The 21,341-nt window shown below is 35.1% G+C and overlaps 1 protein-coding gene across 3 annotated transcripts; it reads left to right on the forward strand.

Moving 5' to 3' along the window:
* Positions 1–729: 729 nt before the first annotated feature.
* fhl3b (four and a half LIM domains 3b) lies at positions 730–20,307 on the forward strand. 3 transcript variants are annotated; one of them, XM_082186307.1, is made up of 6 exons: positions 730–835; positions 11,560–11,775; positions 13,460–13,634; positions 17,029–17,198; positions 17,854–18,040; positions 19,416–20,307. In XM_082186307.1, exons 2-6 carry the CDS (start codon positions 11,620–11,622, stop codon positions 19,562–19,564), a joined length of 837 nt encoding a protein of 278 aa, XP_082042433.1. In that variant the 5' UTR covers positions 730–835; positions 11,560–11,619; the 3' UTR covers positions 19,565–20,307. The 3 variants fall into 3 exon arrangements, with proteins under 3 accessions (XP_082042433.1, XP_082042434.1, XP_082042435.1); XM_082186308.1 differs by lacking the exon at positions 730–835 and adding an exon at positions 1,549–1,571; XM_082186309.1 differs by lacking the exon at positions 730–835 and adding an exon at positions 5,997–7,945.
* Positions 20,308–21,341: the final 1,034 nt, after the last annotated feature.

Genomic DNA, 21,341 nt, shown 5'->3' on the forward strand with positions numbered 1-21,341 from the left:
CAGTGGGGACCTAAATTGAGATCCCCATGGGTACACAAGCTTTTAAATCATACAGAATTAGTTTTTTTTTAGGTTTTTTTTGGGGGGGGGGGGGGGGGGGGGGGGGGGGGGGGGAATGCAGAAAGTATTCTGTGATGGGTGGGGTTAGTGTAAGGAGATAGAATATACAGTTTGTACAGTAGAAAAATCATTAAGTCTATGGAGAGTCCCCACAAAGATAGTGAACCAGACGTGTGTGTGTGTGTGTGTGTGTGTGTGTGTGTGTGTGTGTGTGTGTGTGTGTGTGTGTGTGTGTGTGTGTGTGTGTGTGTGTGTGACCTCTAGATGTCGCTGTCCGTTGAACTCGACAAATTGAAACTCATAAGTGGAACTAATTCTGAGGAAAGACAACAGGCAACACTGTTTGTTTTTAATACATTCATTTAATTTTTGTGAATGTATAATGTTTAAAACAACTTAACTTTTGTAAACTCCTTAACAAACTGTAATGCTGTCCATGAGCAAAATGTCTAAGTGGAGAGTGTGTGGGAGTTTTCCCGTAAAGTTATTAAATTTCAGAAGGACATTCCATGTTGCCATGTTGGACAGGCTGAAGAATCAACTCAAAGCTGTTGAAGGGTTTAAATGTCGTGGTGTGTGTCAGATGTGGGAGGGCTGAGAGTGCAAATGTCTCGCCCAGTGGGAGGATCAGCGCTGTGTGTGTGTGTGTGTGTGTGTGTGTGTGTGTGTGTGTGTGTTTCATGAGAGAAACTGCAGTAACACCACTGTGTGTCTCACAGACAGACTTTAACAGGCTGTGCACAGGGACAGATCAGCTGGACACTTCAATACCACGGTAAGATGTCAACTAATTACTGTAGACACTACTAATAGAAGAAGAAAAACAGAATTATTGAGTTTTATAAGCAGAATAATAATAATATTGTCTTCTCATAACGTCTTGTTCAATAACTCTTTCAGTTTTTTCCTGATCTATCAGTTTCAATGGAACCTGAGATGTGATTGGTGTATTATGGATTAATTAGTCCCAGGAACGTGTGTGTGTCTGTTTGTGTGTTTATATTTGATTAATTTATATTCATAATAATTTGTATTAGTTATTAGTTGATAATAATCAATTTAATGTCAGTATATTTTGTTCTAACTTTGTGGTACTGTGTGTGTATAGTTTTAGTATAGTATACTTTTTTATTATTATTAATTGTAATAACTATTCATTTTATTAATGATTTGTTTTAATAGTTAGAGAGAGAGAGAGAGAGCAGTTGTCACTGTTGTCGCTGTTGTCCTGCTGTTCAGTTCAGCTGTGGTACAGTAATTTTGGAATAGACTCAAAGTAGTACAGTTTACATTTTCCATAAAACAATGACAGTTGTTGACTGTGTGTGTGTGTGTGCGTGTGTGTGTGTGTGTGTGTGTGTGTGTGTGTGTGTGTGTGTGTGTGTGTGTGTGTGTGTGTGTGTGTGTGTGTGTGTGTGTGTGTGTGTGTGTGTGTGTGTGTGTGTGTGTGTGTGTGTGTGTGTGTGTGTGTGTGGCACCCCAGGGGCTCGGCGACAAAGGCCGCATGAAAAGTGAGTTATTTTTGTCCAGAATGCAGGCAGTTCTCTCTCACACACACATACACACAGTGTGTATCCCTCTGTTTCTGTTTCTCACCAGTATTAAGATGGAATTTGCCCACACTTCTCTGTTCCCTAGTGTCTTTTTCTCCTTCCCAGATTTTCTTTTCAGTACTTACAAAAAGCACTGTGGTGATGCCATATATAGTGTTTATATACAACATGATACTAAATGATAATTACCAAATTAATGTACCAAGGTACATAGTACTTCTGAGGTAAAACTTTCCTATACCCATAACATGCTAAATGTGAACAGATAGGAATAAAGATTTTTTTAAACATTAACATCATGAATCAATAAAGCTGCTTTAAAACAATAGAGATTCCTCTGAGAGAGGGCAGAAATACTTCCCAGATTGTAGTCACTGAAGGTGGATGAGGGGAATTGTGGCGCTCATTCCCGGTGCACATAAATTTAAGGGATGAAGTTTTGTGGACACTCACTGTTGCTGAGTAAGATAGATGGAGCCTGAGTTTTCAGACTGCTGTAAGTCTCAGATGAATAGAAGAGCGCTTTCCACCACAGACAGGATTTATATATCTCAAAGTATATATCTCCCTTCCCAGAGCGTTAATAAATTAATCACACTGTCGGGCTGATGAATCATACAAGAACTACCCAAGGACTCAGTGAATGGACTCTACTACATTATTATAGGTCCTTATGAAGTCTTTTTGAAGGTTGTGATTTCTTAGGCTCAACTTTAAGGCATGCATAAGCTAAAAACACCACTAAAGTGAAAACAGAACATTTATATTAAAAAAAAAAATGTAACTCCAAATATTCACAAAAACTAAAATAGTAAATCTATGATACTGGTCATGTGACAGTGACATTAAGTTATACTGTATGTTATTATTTTTACAAGCCCATGAAGTAAAATCCCAGACAACTATGTTGTTATCGCAATACAGTATTTGAATGTAATTGTAAAACGATTCAAAATGACAAATGCAATTTAATTTAATGTAGCACACCACACCCAAGGAAATTGGGTCAATTTGAATTTCACATTGACTATGCACCTTTTTCTTTTACAATCCCAGACAGATAAAAATGTAATGTGAAATGTAATTAAATAGACATATTTTAATAATTAAGACAATCCATGCTAAGTACATTTTCTATAACTTCTAATTGGCTGCACAATCGAATGCATAACATTTTGTCTACCAATAGAATCGCTTTGATGTCCAAGGGGAAATTATCTATTTTTAATGGCACAGTTTTTTAGACATTTTGAGTACAGAGGTACATTACCAAAAGAGTCGCACATTAAAGGGTTAGTTCACCTAAAAATGGAAATTCTGTCAGTAATTACAGTAAATACTTTCATATTTTTGATGAAATCTGAGAGCTGGATCACTTCTCCATAGGCTGCTAGATAATTGATATCTGCCATCCCAGAAAAGTTGGTAAAGACATCGGTAAAATAGTCCAAGTGACTACAGTGGCTCAACCTTAAGTTTATCAAGCGACGAGAATACTTTTTGTGCGCAAAAATAAATAAAAATAACGACTTTATTCAACTATTTATTTTCTTCTGTGTGGGCCTGAGTGAGTTCACGTAGTGTAACAGCGCAGCGCTTCTGGGTTGTACGTCAGAACGTAGGCTCACTATTGGCCAGCATCACACACATGACCAGCATCGGCCAATAGTGAGCCTACGTTCTGACGTACAACCCAGAAGCGCTGCGCTGTTACACTTCGTCAACAGCTTAGGAGAATGACATGGAGGAGAAGAGATGGTTGAATAAAGTTGTTATTTTTGTTTTGTTTTTGCGCACAAAAAGTATTCTCGTCGCTTGATAAACTTAAGTTTGAGCCACTGTAGTCACTTGGACTATTTTAACGATGTCTTTACTAACTTTTCTGGGATGGCAGATATCAATTACCTAGCAGCCTATGGAGGAGTGATCCAGCTCTCAGATTTCATCAAAAATATCTTAATTTGTGTTCTGATGATGAACGAAAGTCTTACGGGGATGAAACAACATGAGGGTGAGTAATTACTGACAGAATGTTCATTTTTGGGTGAACTAACCCTTTAAGTATGTACTATAAGACCACATGCTTGCAATCAGCAATTCTTTGCTTGTTTAGAATAGGTATCTGACCTTATACTGCTACATACTGAAACACGAACTTTGACCCCTCTTTAAAAAGCTGCATCATTTAGTTTCATTGTAACAGCAGGCATGGATGGAACATGGCATTATGGGAAGGCGCCAGTAGGTAAGCATGATGCTTGTTTATAGAGCAGGGTAAATATGGCTTGTAAAAGAGTAATTAAGGCTAACTTCTGCATTAATTCTCTATCCGCAAGCCAACTGTGGTGTCCACACATCGGTTTTTCCACCATCTAAGTGTATGATGTCACCAGCAACTTCCAGACATACAGCGAATTGGCACCAAACTTTATATTTCCACTCACATCCAGCAAACACGTCGTTATAAGGTCTGATCGGATGGGTGTATGGGGAGGAGGGGGGGGCTGTGACCACACAATGTTTTTAGTTGGCCTAAAAACTGGAATGCTGTGCGTAATCTTTCTCCGTGAGTAAAAGGCAGAAATGTTGGTCTCCTAAGAACTCCGTCTGGTTTTTCTCAGCCTGAAGAGTGGAATGTGCCATTTTTAGGAAGAAAAATGCCTTTGTTTGCCCTTTTGGAAACCATGAAATTCTTCCCAACCATGGCCCTGACCACAGTGGCATTCCCACAGGGTGGTACAGGGCAGAGAGACAATAGCTGGACGCATGCCAGTGAAGAACACTAGGCTGACAGACACACTGCACTAGAAAAAATGAGACAGCTTTTAAATGGGTCGTGACATGAGACAACAAATGTGCCTTGATCTTTTGACATATAAGAGGTCTTTGAAACATTAAACATCCTGTAAGTTTCATAGCTTAAACTGTCCTTCTCATTATAAACAAAGCATTTATTTACTCAAGCTCCAAAAACAGAGCCGTCTGCTCTCTAATCACTCTCGCTATTTTGAAGTCATACACCGATTGGTCCGCTTCAAGTCGAACACACCTATTGTGTAATCTGTGACGTCACACAGGCCTTATGGTTTAATATGGATAATGTTTTCAAAACACTTACTCACGTTCAATAGCGAGTGGGCATTGATGCTGTGACATTAGCCAATCATAACAGTGGCTGTTTACTGACAGGACTTAAAGGAGCCGCCCTTAAAAACTGATCATTTCAGACAGAGGGTCAGAATGAAGGTAAAAAATTATTATTTTTCCACGTAAATATTTGTTATATGTGACCCTGGATCACAAAACCAGTCTTATGTTGCATGGGTATATTTGTGGCAATAGCCAACAAAACATTGTATGGGTCAAAATTATAGATTTTTCTTTCATGCCAAAAATCATTAGGATATTAAGTAAAGATCATGTTCCATGAAGATATTTTGTAAATTTCCCACCTTAAATATATAAAACCTTTATTTTTGTGAATGAATGCAGCACTATCGCCAATAGAAATGAACAACTTTCAAGGCGATTTTTCTCAACATTTCTATTTTTCTGTACCCTCAGATTACAGATTTTCAAATAGTTGTATCTCGGCCAAATATTGTCCGATCCTAACAAACCATACATCAATGGAAAGATTATGTAGTATAAATCTCAATTTAAAAAAAAAAGACAAATAAGACTGGTTTTGTGGTCCAGGGTCACATATGTGTGTGCAGAAAACTTTATTAACATTATATGTGAACCTCAAGGAACATATTAAAATGATTAAAAAAAATCCATGTCATGACCCCTTTAGTTACATTAATTTTGTTGTTGAATTCATCTTAAATATGTTAAGTAAATGTATTTACTGAACGTAAAATATTATGTTGACTTGATTTAAATTTTGTAATAATTCCTAAATTATTAATTCATATAGTATATTCTTCTACAAAAAAATCTGAATAGTTCTGTGAATTTGTTGGTTTATTTTTCATGAAAGTGTTAGAACAATCTGATGTCACCACAGTAGGAACAACTAGATTTTAATGTGAGCAGTACTTTCCCATCCAAAACTCACTGCCACAATTCTAGGGTGTTCTGAGTGGTTGCCAGGGTGTTGCTAAGGTATTGGGTGGGTACTTTACAGTTATTTCATTATATACTAATAAATATATATTCAAATATATATATATATATATATATATATATATATATATATATATATATATATATATATATATATATATATATATATATATATATATATTTGAATATATATTTATTAGTTTTAGCATTTAAAAACCAATACAAATTTAGCATTTTTGCAGTTTAAACTTATTTTATTTCAGTTAGTTGCCAAGGCAATTTCTCTAATTTTCATTTAAGTTTTGTTAACTTTAATCAAATTTTTATAGTTTAGTTTTAGATAACAACCTACAATTGAGATGGTGGATGGATGTTTAGTTGTTATCATGTTGCTTTGCCATAGCTAAACTAATCTGAGTGGTTGCCAGGGCGTTGCTATGCTGTTGCTATGTTGACTAAGTGGCTGTTTTTGATTAAATGTTGCTATGCATATTGCATATGATGATTGCTTTGAATTTTTTGTGGATGTTGAAGCATGTGTGAAATCATTCGTTTTAAGGTAAAAAACCTGTTGATTTGTAATTTATGCCACAGATGAGAATTATAAATCCATTATTCAGCATATAGTTGTTTTACCAATCAAATGTAGTGATTCTGGACCAGGTTTCGTGTCTAAGATCAGTGTAGAAAGAAGAGAAAACTTTTTGAGGGAATGCCTAAAGACTGGATAAGGAAAGCAATGTAATCCCTTCTTCTCACATAATAAAACCTGTCTGGCATATAGATATGTTTAATAAGCATCCTATGATGACTGCGTTGTTTGCTAAACATCTGGAGCTGGCTCTAACACGTCCCATGGCAGGAAGACACATTGTTCTTAAGAGTGAACAACCCTCCCAAGATCTCATCCAAGATATTAGATTCAGAACTAAACATCTTTTTCATACCCCAAATTGGTATTTATTCTTCAGACTGGAATTTGCACTTTAATCTGCACAAGTTTCGCTTTAATTAACGTTTGCATCATTTCCCAGAATTTGTCATGTTATTCATTCAGTCTTTCACAATTTTTTCATTTTATTCACAGTCTGACTTTCTATAGTTTCAGCTATAAAATTTGTCAGAAATGTGAATTAATACTGTAACTATACTAACTCTTTAACTACACTAGAAGAAAAGGTTATATATGGAACAAGGGCATGTCAGGTGATTCAACTATAGAACCTTTAAGGGGTTCCATCATGAGGTCATTTTATAGTTTTAATGTTTTAATTAATTCATTTTCTTTTAATTCACATTTCATTTAAATATAATTTTATGAATTAAACAGTTTGAAAACACAATTTATAACTTGATTTTTTTTTATTTATTTTTTTACCTATTTAATATGAAAGGATAATGCATTTCTCCTTATATAAAACCTTTTGGGCATAAAGCACTTTTTAAAATTGAGTCAAGAACCCTATGAACCTTTTTTTTGTAAGAGTGTATGAGATTTTTACTTTAATAGAAAAAAATGTTTTAATTACTCTTTGCTTAATTTCCAAGAATCCTTAGTTTTGCCTATCTCACTTTTCCTGCTGTTTATTCTGAGTCTTTTAAAAATGTTTTACTCCCAAATTAAAATTAGAAACTCACAGTCTGAACATCTGTCAGAAATATGGGAAATGTAAGTTTAACTACAAGTTTACACGCAAGTGGACATTGAGTACTTTTTGTGGTATTCTAAATCTGGGATGAATTTAAAATCCACAATCAACATGTTTAATATGTTGACGGATTCATTTAGAATGGCTTCAGAATGTAACTTAAAAGTTTTATTACACTGACATTTGGCCCGCAGGTGTTCAATAGCAATCATTTCACTGGCACATAGACCTCAGGAAACAAATAACTAAGCGCACACACACAGAACACAGTTAACCAGCTGGTTAATTTTCCACCCTCTGAACAATGGGGTTGGAAACTTTTGCAGCTGCTGAATAACGTACTATGTGCTTCAGTAAGTGTGAGTCATTTTGTGTCAAATTAGGGGTTCATTATATTTTCTTCTCATAACACATGATGCATTGAATAAGCTGGACTCCAGTACATAGAATACCTGTAGAAACCACATTCAAAGAAAGTTTTTGTTGTTCTAGTGTTCGGTTTTACAGACCATTTAGCAGCGTGTTTCTTTAAAGACCCGCGGCTTGGGGAATATATGAGGTGGAACCAGAACAGAGACGCCCTTCCTGGATTTGCCATTGCATGGGGTCTGTGTAAGTTCGTACTGTTTTTGGATGGGCCGCATCAGGCATCTAAGATCGTCTTGTTGAGAAGGAAAATATTCCTTGTTATGCAGTCATTAATCTGCACCTTGTCAAGGCAGGTTTAATCATGTGGGAATGCTGTGGAATTTATTTGATTAGTTGTTTGCCAATGTTCTGCTTTAGATGGCAGGTTTACAAGTTATATAGCGTTCTTTTGTAATGAAATCAGGTTTGATCTTTAGGGGAGAGGGGTATTAAAAAAGAGTGGAATAATAAAATGTGGTCAGAAATGTGATTAAAACAAGTTTTTAATGTAGGTGGTTTGAAATGCAGATCTTTCTTGTCTGCATGTCTGTCTGAATGATCTGATCAGATTATATGTGGTTTTCCATCATTCAGTGATTGGTTGTTACAGATTTTTTCAACTGCTTACACACATTTTGAAAACTTTGCCTCTTTTTTTCAAAACTTTACTCACAAATCCAAGAATTGCACACACAAAATGCCTCACATCTCTTGCAAAACGAAGCACTGCATTCAAAATATCACACACACATCTCAAAAGCAAACATTTGTCTTACATTGCAAACACCTTTGTCTAATATTATATTTTTGGATATGTCATATACACACAGGTATTCGAAACCTAAAGCTCTTCATTCATGAGATGTTGAAAAATTCACGATAAACGCGAAAGCAAGATTGAAACCAAACCATAATTTTTTTTTTACTGTAAGCATTTGTGGTTGTGAATACAGTATTACACAGTCCGAAAAACCTATAACTTGACCTTTGGCCTATTTAGACCTATTCTAAAGCCATGATTGGTTGGTTTTCAGTAAAGCAATGAGTGTTTGTGAGGAGTGTGTGTGAGGCACTGATGAATTACTGTGGCATTTTGATAGTTTGTGTTTGAAAAAGGAAATCAAGATACTTCCTGGTAGATTTTTGTCGAGTCAAAAGCAGATAATTAGTGTATGGTTTTGCAGATTTGATGTGTGGTTCTGGTGTTTGAATGTCAGGTTTCAGAAATTGTGTGACAAGTAAGGATTTTGTGTAGTTGAAAAAAAAAAACTGTAAAATGTTTTGATCAATGGATTATCAAATAGTTTTGGTTGCAGCCACTAATCTAGAATCTGTATAATAATGAGCTAAAAGCACAGATCTGTCGTGGTGTGTCTTTTGCACTGGAATAAGATGGCTGAGATGTGCAGACACTCTTTTGTGAGTCATGAAATGAGCCGTCAAACGTTTACCGTCGCGAGACACAAAGACTGGAATGTCAGCGTAGTGGGAATAATGTGTCACCTATGATCTGGAAACTGACATGGAATGATTCTCACATTCTCTTCATCTTTTCTTTCTGCTCACATTACATACATTCCACAACACTTACACACTTGTCTCCCTTATCCTTCTGTATGATAATGATTTGGTTTTCATTTTTATTTTTTTATTTTTTTATGTTTTAATGGTTGCAGTTTATTTTTTAATTGTTTATTTTCAAATAATTTTGTTAGTTGTTGCTTTATTATTTAACATGTTATGTAATTGTTTAATTATTTAATTTTATTCAGTGGATGAGTTGGACTGGATAGTGAATTCCTTTTCACACTATTAAGTGTGCATCAAACATGTAAACTCCTTTAATAGTGCATGTTGTGTGTGTGTGATTTATTATTTTATTTTAATTATTTATGTATTTATTTGTTTCATTATTTTATTAAATTTTTTGTATTTTTTTGCATATTTTTTTTTATAGTTCAGTGGTGTTTAAAAAATTCCAGGATCCATCCTAGGATAAGAGTACATTTGTTGATGAATGTCCAGAGTGCGCAAAACTGGAATCCAGACAAAGCAGCAGCATATTTTGGTCACTACATAATTGCAATACTTCCATTTGTGTTAGTTTTACTGTCTTAACTATTATTGTAGAATATGGAAAATAATGATAATATGACAATGTGTCCAAACATTTGACTCTTGGTGCTCATGAAGGAATGTGCTTGTGTTTATATGAGGAGTCACTCAAAGTCCTGTACTGCATTGCTCTCATCATTTCTCAACAAAAACAAGATGGTTTGGGGGGAATCTGAGCTATTTCCAGTTTACAAGGCCGTTCACTCATTTGGGGATGAGAGCAGGATATGAAGAAGGGGGAGAATGCGAAATCACTGTCATGATGTTCCTGGCCCTCGGGGAGTTCTATACATCTCATTAGATCCGCATGTTCTACAATCAGAACGACTCCCACACAGAATGCCAGAGGAGAGCGGGAATAAGAGTGGGACAAGAGATGCAGGCACAGAAAAACTCAAGCTACTTTTTTGGTTGCATGTCTAATAGTCTTCCACACATTGTCCACTGAATTTAAACCCATGTAAGGGTTCACATCAGGGTATAAATTATGGAAAGGGGCAAGTAGATATAGCTGTGGACTGGAGATCTCCAGAGCAGGGTGTGAACTCCAAAAGCGGGCCAGAGTCTCTTCATGCAAAGACTTTCACCTCCGCCAAATGTCGCTGACTTTTCAAAAATAAAAGTTTGTAAATTAGGCATAGTTTCTCATGGAGAGTTGAATTGATCTTACATAAAATGTTAAAGTTATAAAATGTGCTACATAAATGAATGTGCCTGTATAAATATGCCCTCGAGATTGACGTTTCATATTTGAGGGGGCGATAGCTCCAGGAGAGAGGTCCCATAGACTGGAACAAATAAGATGGTCACTTGGGGACAAGCAAACACTTGGGACATCATTGCATGATGAGAACTGCTTAAAACGACAGAAACCATCTTTGGGAAAAATAATTTGAAGTGTAATTTGGTACAAGTTTGGCTTGTGTCCCATTGGATTACATGGAGAGGGCGGGGTTTATGACCTGTCCGCAGCCAGCCACCAAGGGGCGATCGAAAAGCTTTGGCTTCGCTTTTCAGGACTCGTGTGGCACACTTGGGCCAGGGGCTTTTGGGACAAGGCTGAAGAGACCTCTCGTCCCCCTGAGTTAGCAACCTCTCCAACACTTACCCGTTTTTTAAGATCCGATCAATTTTCAATGGTTAAAAGAAGTCTTGCCCTGTTTTCTCATTAAATATCTTGTTTTACTCAGCAATATCGCATTACAGAAGTTTAGTGTTTGTGTGATTGTGAATGCAGTTTCTGTTTGAAAAGATATAGTGAGAGGAGATTCAGTGAGTTTTTAGTGTGGGAATCTGTTCATTCTCACGCTCTGTCCCGGACACACACAGTGGACGTCGGTCATGATCACACATTTAACACGCATACAGAATGTGACCGCTTGTTTCCCCACTGGATCCTGATGACCATCTGATCCATTTAATCAGAGATAATGGACTAGACTCAGATCCCTAGAGTCTCTCTCTCTCTCTCTCTCTCTCTCTCTCTCTCTCTCTCTCTCTCTCTCTCTCTCTCTCTCTCTCTCTCCTCTCTGTCTCTCTCTCTCTCTCTCTCTCTCTCCCTCTCTCTCTCTCTCTCTCTCTCTCTCTCTCTCTCTCTCTACCCCCAGACTCTCTCTCTCTCTCTCTCTCTCTCTCTCTCTCTCTTTCTCTCTCTCAGATAATTACTCAAAGGTAACTCTGTTTAAATCAGTTTTTTTCTTTAGGACTAGAGAGCATCTCAATCCGCTGACTGTGTTGTACGAGTCAGAGAGGAGCGGAGCGTCATGTCGGAAGCGTTTGACTGTGACGGATGTAAGGAGTCTCTGTACGGGAGGAAATACATCCAGGTGAACGACGTTCCTCACTGCGTCCCCTGTTACGACCGGCTGTACGCAAACACCTGCCAGGAGTGCAAAGAGCTCATCCAACACACCTCACGGGTGAGCGTTTCACTGAGCGTCACAGATGCGATTCATAGCTGGACACATACATATTTACAAAACATAATTTTAAAAGTTATTAATTAAAAAATATTTTATATATTTTAGATGTAGTTGTATAATTATATATGTAATATATATATATATATATATATACACACACACCATGGTAGATTCAAAGTTTAATTATTTAATTATTTTACCATTATTAAGACATATTAATAAATATTTATGAAAAAAAAATACTTAAAATAATCGAATATTTTTAATTTATTTAGTGCTGTCATCTAACATAAAAGTATGTATATATAATATACATTATATATACACACACACACACACACATATATATATATATACAAATTATTTTTATATTAATACTTTTTTACACAACTATTTATATACAAGTACTTTGGTGTTTGGGTTTATTTCAAAATACCATAATATTATCATGTGATATTCCATCACTGATCACTGTATTATTTAACCTCTACAGTATGGGTTAAAATTCCCTGCAGTACCATGTAAATACTATGGTAACCACTTAGTACCATGGTATTTTTCATGTAGTAGCACAGTACTTTTTCATAAGTATTCTTATATGTGTGTGTGACTTACAAACTTCCACAGTATTTTTAAACACTGCTATCAATTGCTTCCACTTGTGCTGTGTTGTATTTGGATGTGTCTTCATGTGTTTTATGGTTGCTCTTCAGTGAGTTTACACACACAGGCATAAATTCATTCCATATAATATTTACAGGAGATGTATCTGTGTATCATTCGTCATAGATTCCCACTCTCACAGCTGGTCACGGTCACGCGTGACAGACGGCCAATGCAAACAGAGCGCTCACCGTCTGACTTACACATCCACTGGGAGAAATGCACACTACATAAACACTACTACTACACGCTCTCTCTCTCTTTCTGTGTTTTTCTCCCTCGTTCTCCATCAGTCATCTGGAGACGTGATGATTTGTGGGTCATTCGGCTGAAAGGACATCATTTATTAAATGTCAGGTTTAACAGTTGAGTTTGAACTGCTCTGAGTCAGTGACTTACATGTGAGGGTTTCAGAAGTCAAGTCACCTTTATTTATATAGAGTTTTATACAATTCAGATTGTTTCAAATCAGCTTTACAGTGATTGATTTAACATCTGTGAGAAACAGCCGATCTAATGTACATAGAGACGGTGAGATCTCTCAGATCTTCACTGGAAGATCTCGAGTGTTTTAGAAAAACACGAGGAGGTTAAGCAGAAGCTTCTGTTCTGTGTTCAGGATTCATAGCCGTCTGATCTTCGAGAGCTTGGATTAGTGGACGATAGTAAAGCATGTTTTCATTGTGTAGACACAATTCCTTTCATGGTAGTGGAAGTGACACAGAGAACAGCAAGATCTGTTTTACTTCAACATGCTTTTGGTCATAGAACTTCCTGCACAACCAGCTGTGTCACCTCGATTCACCTTTTGTTCAGCTGTGCAGTGACCTTTGATCCAAAATGTGATGATGTAACTGTGATTGAACTATATCCAGGGTAGTCAGTCTCATGCATAGTCACAAGATCTAAACTAAATTCAATAAACGCATGAGTACCGCATGATTTTCTAGAATGCTTTAATATAATTTACAGTTGAACTAAATATATATCTTTGTGTTCTTGTGCCGTCTGTGTTCAGGAGCTGTATTATGAGGAGAGGTATTATCACGAACACTGTTTGCGCTGCTCACACTGCAGCCGTTCTCTGGCCGACGAGCCGTTCACCCGTCAGGAAGACGTCCTGGTGTGTAACGAGTGTTACCGTAATGAGGTTTCCTCTAAATGTGTGGCCTGCGCTAAGACTGTGATGCCAGGTACAGTTCCACACACACACACACACACACACATATGCATATGCTTATATTTCATTTATATACTGTGTACTCTAACGTTCAAAAGTTCGGGGTCAGTACGTTTTTTTTTTGTTTTTTTTAAGAAAGAAATTTATACTTTTATGAAGCAAAGATACATCAAATTGATCAAAAGTGACAGTAAATACATTTATATTACAAAACATTTCTATTTCAAATAAATGCTGTTATTTTAAACTTTCTATTCATCAAAGAATCCAGAATAAAATTATCACAGTTTACACAATATGAAGCAACACAACTGTTTTCAACATTGATAATAATCAGAAATGTTTCTTGAGCATCAAATCATCATATTAGAATGATTTCTGAAGGATCATGTGACACTGAAGACTGGAGTAATGATGCTGAAAATAAAGCTTTACCATCACAGGAATAAATTATTTAAAATTGTAATAATATTTCACAATTTTACAGTTTTTTTTTAACATATTTATACACTGTAAACCCTAACGCTCAAAATAATTAATTGGTTTGAGTAGGACAAACTTAAATTAAACTAATTAGTTCAGTCAAATAAATTTTTATGAGTATTTAGCACTTTCTTTTTCTTTCAAGTTCACAGAACTGATATATTTTAAGTAAACTAAACTGTTTCATTGTTTTGAGTTTTATGAAATGATTTATTTTAATTTAAACAAACTTAAGTTGAACTGAAACGGCTGGGATGTCTATTTCCCAGCATGCTTTGCCGATGGCACTTGAATGGGAGAGTAAATGCTAAAATTAAGTGTAATATAATGTGTTTTTTTTGTGCAAGATTAATGTTAAGTGGGAGATTTAGTAGTGATTAATGTTTTGTTATGCTAATTTAGAAGAATTTCTGTTAATGTTGGTTTTAGGATAGTTACCATCATGGTGAGGTGACAAGTGGTGCATGCAGCTTGATTTGAGAGCAAATTAAATCTTTATATTGTTGCCCTCATGCAGCAAGTGCTGTATAACATACTATTGTTAGCATGATAACATAATAGTATGTTAGCAAACTAGCTTGTGAAAACTATAAGTTAATACTAATGAAAGTGTTCACATTGAGATTACATGAAGGTTTTAAGTTAAATGTATGAAATAGTGTACTCTGATTTTAATTGTTCTTAACTTGAAATTTTTAAGTACAAACTTAAAATCTTAAGTTCTGCTTACTTAAACTTTGAATTTCAATACTTAAAAAAATTTAGGCAATCGATTGCCTTAAATTTTGAGTTCTGCTAACTTATTCGGGTTTACAGTGTATATATATTAGTGCTGGGCAATAATTATTCGCAATTAATCACATCCAAAATAAAAGTTTGTGTTTACTTACAGTATGTGTGTGTACTGTGTATATTTATTTTGTATATATAAATATATGCATATGCATGTGCATGTATATATTTAAGAAATATGTACATATTTATACATAAATTATATTGTATGTAAATATAAATATTACATATATAAATGATACATTTTTCTTAAATATATATACATGCATGTGTGTGTATTTATATATACAAAATAAATATACACAGTACACACACACACATATATTATGTAAACACAAACTTATTTTGGATGTGATTAGTCAGTTGCTTTGCACTAATATATATATATATATATATATATATATATATAATTTCTTTCTATATATTTGAATTGCAGAGAATAGTATTCTGGTGCTGTGAACATCTCAATCATCACAAGCCTCTTGCATGTAGTTGATTGTACCAGATTGTATAGATTACAATCATAATACAACACAACAAATACGATAGCTTTCCAATGTAATCCGACAGAAAATGAAGTTTGTGTGTTTCTCACCCTGCCCGCTAAAGCAGAAACCGAGTTAATGAGTTTTGATTGGGCGTCAGGGTGTGGCAGTAGAGATGTGACAGTGTGATTACAGACACACTCAGCTGAGAGAGAAAACCCTGCGGCCACGCTCACACACGCACACACACGCACACACACACACACACGCCTCCAGGCCTGGTGCCAACACTCAGGCGTTGCATTACCCATAATTACACTCCGCCGCCCGCCTCTGTCTCTCTGGAGCTTTTCAGAGAGAAATAAGAGATGGTGAAAGTTCCAGAAGGATAAAATTACAAACTGAAAGTGGCAGCTCTCTCCTCCCTCGCTCATTTGAAACAGACCCGCCGTCTCAGTCCCCCTCACGGCTCATTTTCACACCCATTCTCAGTCTTTATACAGAGATCAGGTGAGCCAGTTTGGCGTTTTCCCACCAAACCTGTACGTTACATCTGCAACTTGTGGATTTCCAGATTCCAGATGCATTTTATTGAAATACCAGCCGTTGTGGAATTTTCAGCCCACAGCTTTTGCACGCCTCAGAAACAAAACACCCACTCGAGAGGCTTTAGTAGATCCAGGGCAGTTCAAGTTCAATTGTGTGAATAGTTGTGTATCAGACAGACTGTAGCGTGACATCACACATGTAGTTAGTCTCTGCATTACAAAGACTAATTACTTATCAGACATGCTCAGCCACCCTCAACACAATACAACGCTTGAGCAAGAGCCTGTGTGTGAACAGCTGAGGCTGTTTCTCAGAAGAAGACCAGCGCACACATGCAGGTAGAAGCACATTCACAGATTGTGCAATGATGTAACGAGATAAAAATGATAAAAGCTATGAGATAATGTTTAGCTCTTAAATTAAAAAACCCAAGAAATCAAAATGACAGTTTTGTGGCTTACTTTACTTCTGTAATCTTTGAGGTGAATCTAGTGTCCCACTGTTATTATAGTATTATTTGTATACTCTATTTATTAACATTTTAAATTGGCTTTTATTTTTATATTTTATATATGTTTTACTTTTTATTTAGTTTTTTTAAGTTTCAGTAATTTTGTAATGTGCTTTTGTCATTGTTCTCAGTGGGTTTTATATATATATATATATATATATATATATATATATTTATATATATATATATATATATATATATATATATATTATAATTATTTTATTTTATTATTATTATTATTTTTGAACTTATTTCCCAGTAAAAATATATAAAGAAAAATCTTTGAAACAAGATAAAATTTTATTGAGAAGCACTCTTTTTAAATTCGGGTTTCACTTGTTTTATCTGGTTCATCTTGTTTTTTCATGATCATTTTACATATTTAAACTGAAATATTTGTCCAAAATAAAAATTTTTGCAGTGTAAAATGAGAAAGTATCTCCTGCTTAGACGGGAGGAAAAATATGGAAGAGCTCCTGCTCCCATTAGTAGTTGCATTGTCTTTACATGAAGTTAAAATGGTTTGTCATGTTGCTTTGCTCAATGAAGTGTTGTACAGTTAGTTTGAACAGATGTGGATCTCTCAGGCTCTAAGCGGCTGGAGTACGGAGGCTGCTCGTGGCACGAGGAATGTTTTGTTTGTTTCGGCTGTGAGAAGCCCATCGGCGGACAGTCGTTCATCCCAGATAAGGACGAGTTTTACTGTGTGTCCTGTTACGAGGGACGATTCGCCCCGCGCTGCGCCCACTGCAAACAGGTGAGAGGAAAACTAGCACTCTTAAAAATAAAGGATGATGATTCCATGAAGAACCTTTAACATCCATGAAACCTTTCCATTGGAAAAGGGCTATTAAAATATTCTTCACATACAGAAAAAAATTACTTTTAAGGCAAAAATATTGTTTTTTTATGCACTGGTCAATTTTGAGATTTTAGCCTTTTTGTCTTTTCATAACATGTTGTTTCTGACTAGTGGAAAGAAAACATCCAAAATACACTTTTAATTGTACTTTATTTACATCTTTAGTATGTATGCAACATTACATCTTTAGTTTATGCAAATGAGTGCATAGTTAATTAGAAAATGCCTAATGTGCATATAACATAATATTTCCAAAAACGTACAAAAATGTTTGGAATTCTTACTGTATTCAATTAACACAAGAGGTATGGTGATATTTATTATTGTTAAAATATTACCCTATTTATGTGTCTTGCCTTCAAAATTGTTCACTGAAATGTTCTTTGGCAAAGGTTATTTTTTCACTGTGAAAACCCCCTTTGGAAACTTTATTTTTAACACATATCTGAAGATGAATCTAAATACTGAGTATTTGTTGCTTTTATTTCATTGCTAACCTCGTTAAGTTGTACGCAGTGAATGACAGTGTGTTTGGTCTCGTCTCTTCCAGATCTTGGTTCAGGGTGGCGTTACGTACAGAGACGAGCCCTGGCATAAAGAATGTTTCTTGTGTTCGGGTTGTAAAGTCCAGCTGGCCGGACAGCCTTTCACAACGCAGGGTGAAGATCCGTTCTGTGTGAAGTGCTTCAGTAACCTGTACGCCCAAAAATGTGCCGCCTGCGACAAACCCATCACAGGTCAGTGTGTGTTAATGTGTCCTTATAACAAGAGCGCTCTTCATTAGCAGTTCCTTCAGCTGAGAACAGAAACACTGGCAGAAACAAGAGACAGTTGTCACATAAACAGGGTCGTGTGTTTGGAGGCTGTTGAGTGTGTTTGAATAAAGTTCTGCTTGTTCATCGGGGACTCAAGAGTCTCTCTTTAAGTAAAAGTATGAATAAAGTTTATATTGTTATTAATATTTCAAGATGAACACTTATTGGACTGAAGCAACTTTTATTTGTTACATTTAGTTGTTCATCTCTCAGTCATCATTGTATTTCATTGAGATTTGATCATAAAACTAAGCATTTAAATATCATCTAACTAATTGAGTGTCTATATATAGTGATAACTGATTTTTACATGCATTTTATGCTATACTGTTATAAAGATCTCAGTGGTTTACATTACAAACAATCAGAATTTCATCCATTTATGGGGCATATAAACATCAGCAACAACAAATTGCATGTTTTTTTCTCATTTTGGACCTTTGAATAAAATATGATATATAAACTATGAGCTTCATATTCTCACTATAACATACTATTAGCCATCAAATTGTGTCGAATATGACATTCAACAAAAAAAGAAAGCACATATCCCAAAAAAAAAAAAGATTTAAAATATAAAAAATCGTCCATTTAAAAAAATTATATATATATATATAATACATAGATTTATTTTGATTTTCTCATCCTCATCTCGGTCCAAACCCCAATGACTTCTTCTATGGAAAACAAAAGAAGATATTACACAGAAAGTCCATGTTGGCTGTCAAGCTATAAAAGTGAAGAAAAAAAAAGAAATCACAGAAGTAGTCAAGCAAAACATGACTTCAGATAACTTAAACATAACATACTAGTTGTATAAACCATTTATATGTTGCTTTTTTAGTCATTTGGAGCTCAACAGCCCCAGTCTCCATTCACTTTCATTATGTCTATAACAACTTCTTTTATTACACAGAAGTAAGCAAGCAATATAAGTTTAGAACAACATTGAGTAAGTCATGTTTAGCAGAACAATGCTGTAAAATCCATAAAAAAACAGAAAAGACACGGGTAATTTTAGGACATTATTTGTTAAGTTTACAGACTTTTCTATTAACCATAAATCACACAATGCAATGCATAATTCAAAATACGGGTAAAACACCTGTGAAACATCAATATGGAAAATTCCTGCATTTACACATTGTTCCATATTTTTACAGACTTTTCTTAGAGTGTGTCCTTATCAATGTTTATTAACAATTTAAATGATGTTCATATGAAATTATGATAATATTGTTTTAGAGATTTTAGAAACGGCTGCTCAAAATGAAACTCCTCTCAATGTTTTTGTCAGGTTTTGGAGAAGGGAAGTACGTGTCGTTTGAGGATCGTCAGTGGCATCAGTCGTGTTTTAAGTGTTCTGAGTGTTCGGTGTCTCTGGTCGGCGCTGGATTCTTCCCCGACGGGACAAAGATTCTCTGCAAAAACTGCAATGCCAAATAATTCAAAACTGCTTCTGTAGATGTGCTGAAGAACAGAGCGCTGTGTGATAGAAACACATTTATGAAACGCTTGACATCATTTATACATGTAAAGTTTTGGTGTTACATTCTCCTAATTCTGTATGTTAAAAATCTCTAAACTAGAATGACACATTTGATTGGGTAAATGCATTTTATAGTTTAAATGATAAACTCAAATAATTTGAACTCAACGTGTGTTTCATGCCAAAGTGACTCAGTTTCCTGAGATTTTATTGTTCTCATCATTGCCGTCCTTCTTTGCATAGTTTTGATTTTACGTTTGAGTAATTTTCCATGTGTTTGCATTAACATCAGGCCTTTAAATTCCCTCCAACATCAACATTCCTCAATGAAACTTACATCTGAACAAAACACACACTGAGTTTTAATATGTGAGGTGTGTGTTCAGCGAGACAGGATTGAATCATGTAATGATGCATTAGAATCTGGACAGAAAATGTTGTTTGTATTAAACAGTGAATTTTACAGTGCACTATTTTAATGCACATGCATTGGTGTTTTATCCATTCATTTTTAATAATTCTCACATGAAATATTCACATATTAATAAGGATTTAACAGGTGGCTTCCTATTTGTGTTGCTTTCAAAAGAATACTTTAACTTTTAAATGTCTGATGTATTTTTACATATGAATGCTTCAGTAAAACTGCTCCTGTGTCGTTTCCTTTCATAAAATATTTGTTACATACATAAAACAACAACTTTCAAATATCATTTCCGTTAAGTCAAATGATGTTTTCACTTTAAAAACAAATAAAAGATAAGATATCTTATAAGGTTTATATATATATATATATATATATATATATATTATTATTTTTTTTGCTTGTTTTAAGAATTTCTACAGGTTTCTCACTGCAGACTTTCCACAAACATCCAGTGGAAAAGATGGACTGATGAAGACACTGAGTTATTTAAAAGTTAAGGTCTGATACAAAGGTTTAATGCTGATAATGCAGCTTGGTTTGACATTTTTATTAATTATGATCAGATACATTTTAAGTACAAATAGACTTACTTTACATAAAAAGGTCCAGAAACAAAAATAAGAGGATTATAAACATCACAAAGCAGAAATAATCTTTCCAAACCCCTTTATAAACATAATCTGTAGCCATTGGTTTAAGAAATTCTCATGACTCTTCCATTAGATGCAGACTCTGTTTATAGAAATATGAAAATTGTGTCTTTGTCCCAGGAGAGACTCCGGGTCCCATTAAAGCCGTTCTCTGGGGTCTTTGGTTTCATCTTGTGTCCTAAACCTCAGTGGACAGAACATTTGTCCTGCCGTCTCTGTTAAAACCATCAGAACTAAACAATCACTCGATCCATCATGTGTTAAATACTGAAACACACACTCAATACACAAACACATCCATTAATGTGTGGTGTAGGCATCATTATTAATCATAATCAGGACTAAAGATGCACAATCAAAATCTTTTTACCAGACATAGCACTCACAAAGAACCATTTTTCACCAAGTAAACTAGAAAAAAAATCACTAAACAAATTAAATTGAACATTTTTAAATAACATGATAGTTCCAGGTTTTCCATGACTGTATGAACCTCATTGTATTGTCTGTATTTTCTGATTTGAAACTATATAGCGCCACCTAGTGAACATTATCTACTGTAATGCTGTAGCACAGAGACCTCAGAGAATCTTAAAGTGATAGTTCAAACAAAAACTGAAAATTCATAATTTACTCGCCCCAAACTGGTATGAGTTT

This window comes from Leuciscus leuciscus, assembly GCF_965113295.1.
Source record: "Leuciscus leuciscus genome assembly, chromosome: 12".
In the NCBI taxonomy this organism is placed as follows: domain Eukaryota; kingdom Metazoa; phylum Chordata; class Actinopteri; order Cypriniformes; family Leuciscidae; genus Leuciscus; species Leuciscus leuciscus.

What these genes read in the sequence shown, in the direction of transcription:
- fhl3b (XM_082186307.1), top strand. Translation starts at nt 11,620, where the DNA reads ATGTCGGAAGCGTTTGACTGTGACGGATGTAAGGAGTCTCTGTACGGG. An exon ending in GCTGCGCCCACTGCAAACAG is followed by an intron (nt 17,199 to 17,853) that starts GTGAGAGGAAAA and finishes CGTCTCTTCCAG; the next exon opens with ATCTTGGTTCAGGGTGGCGT. An exon ending in CTGCGACAAACCCATCACAG is followed by an intron (nt 18,041 to 19,415) that starts GTCAGTGTGTGT and finishes TGTTTTTGTCAG; the next exon opens with GTTTTGGAGAAGGGAAGTAC.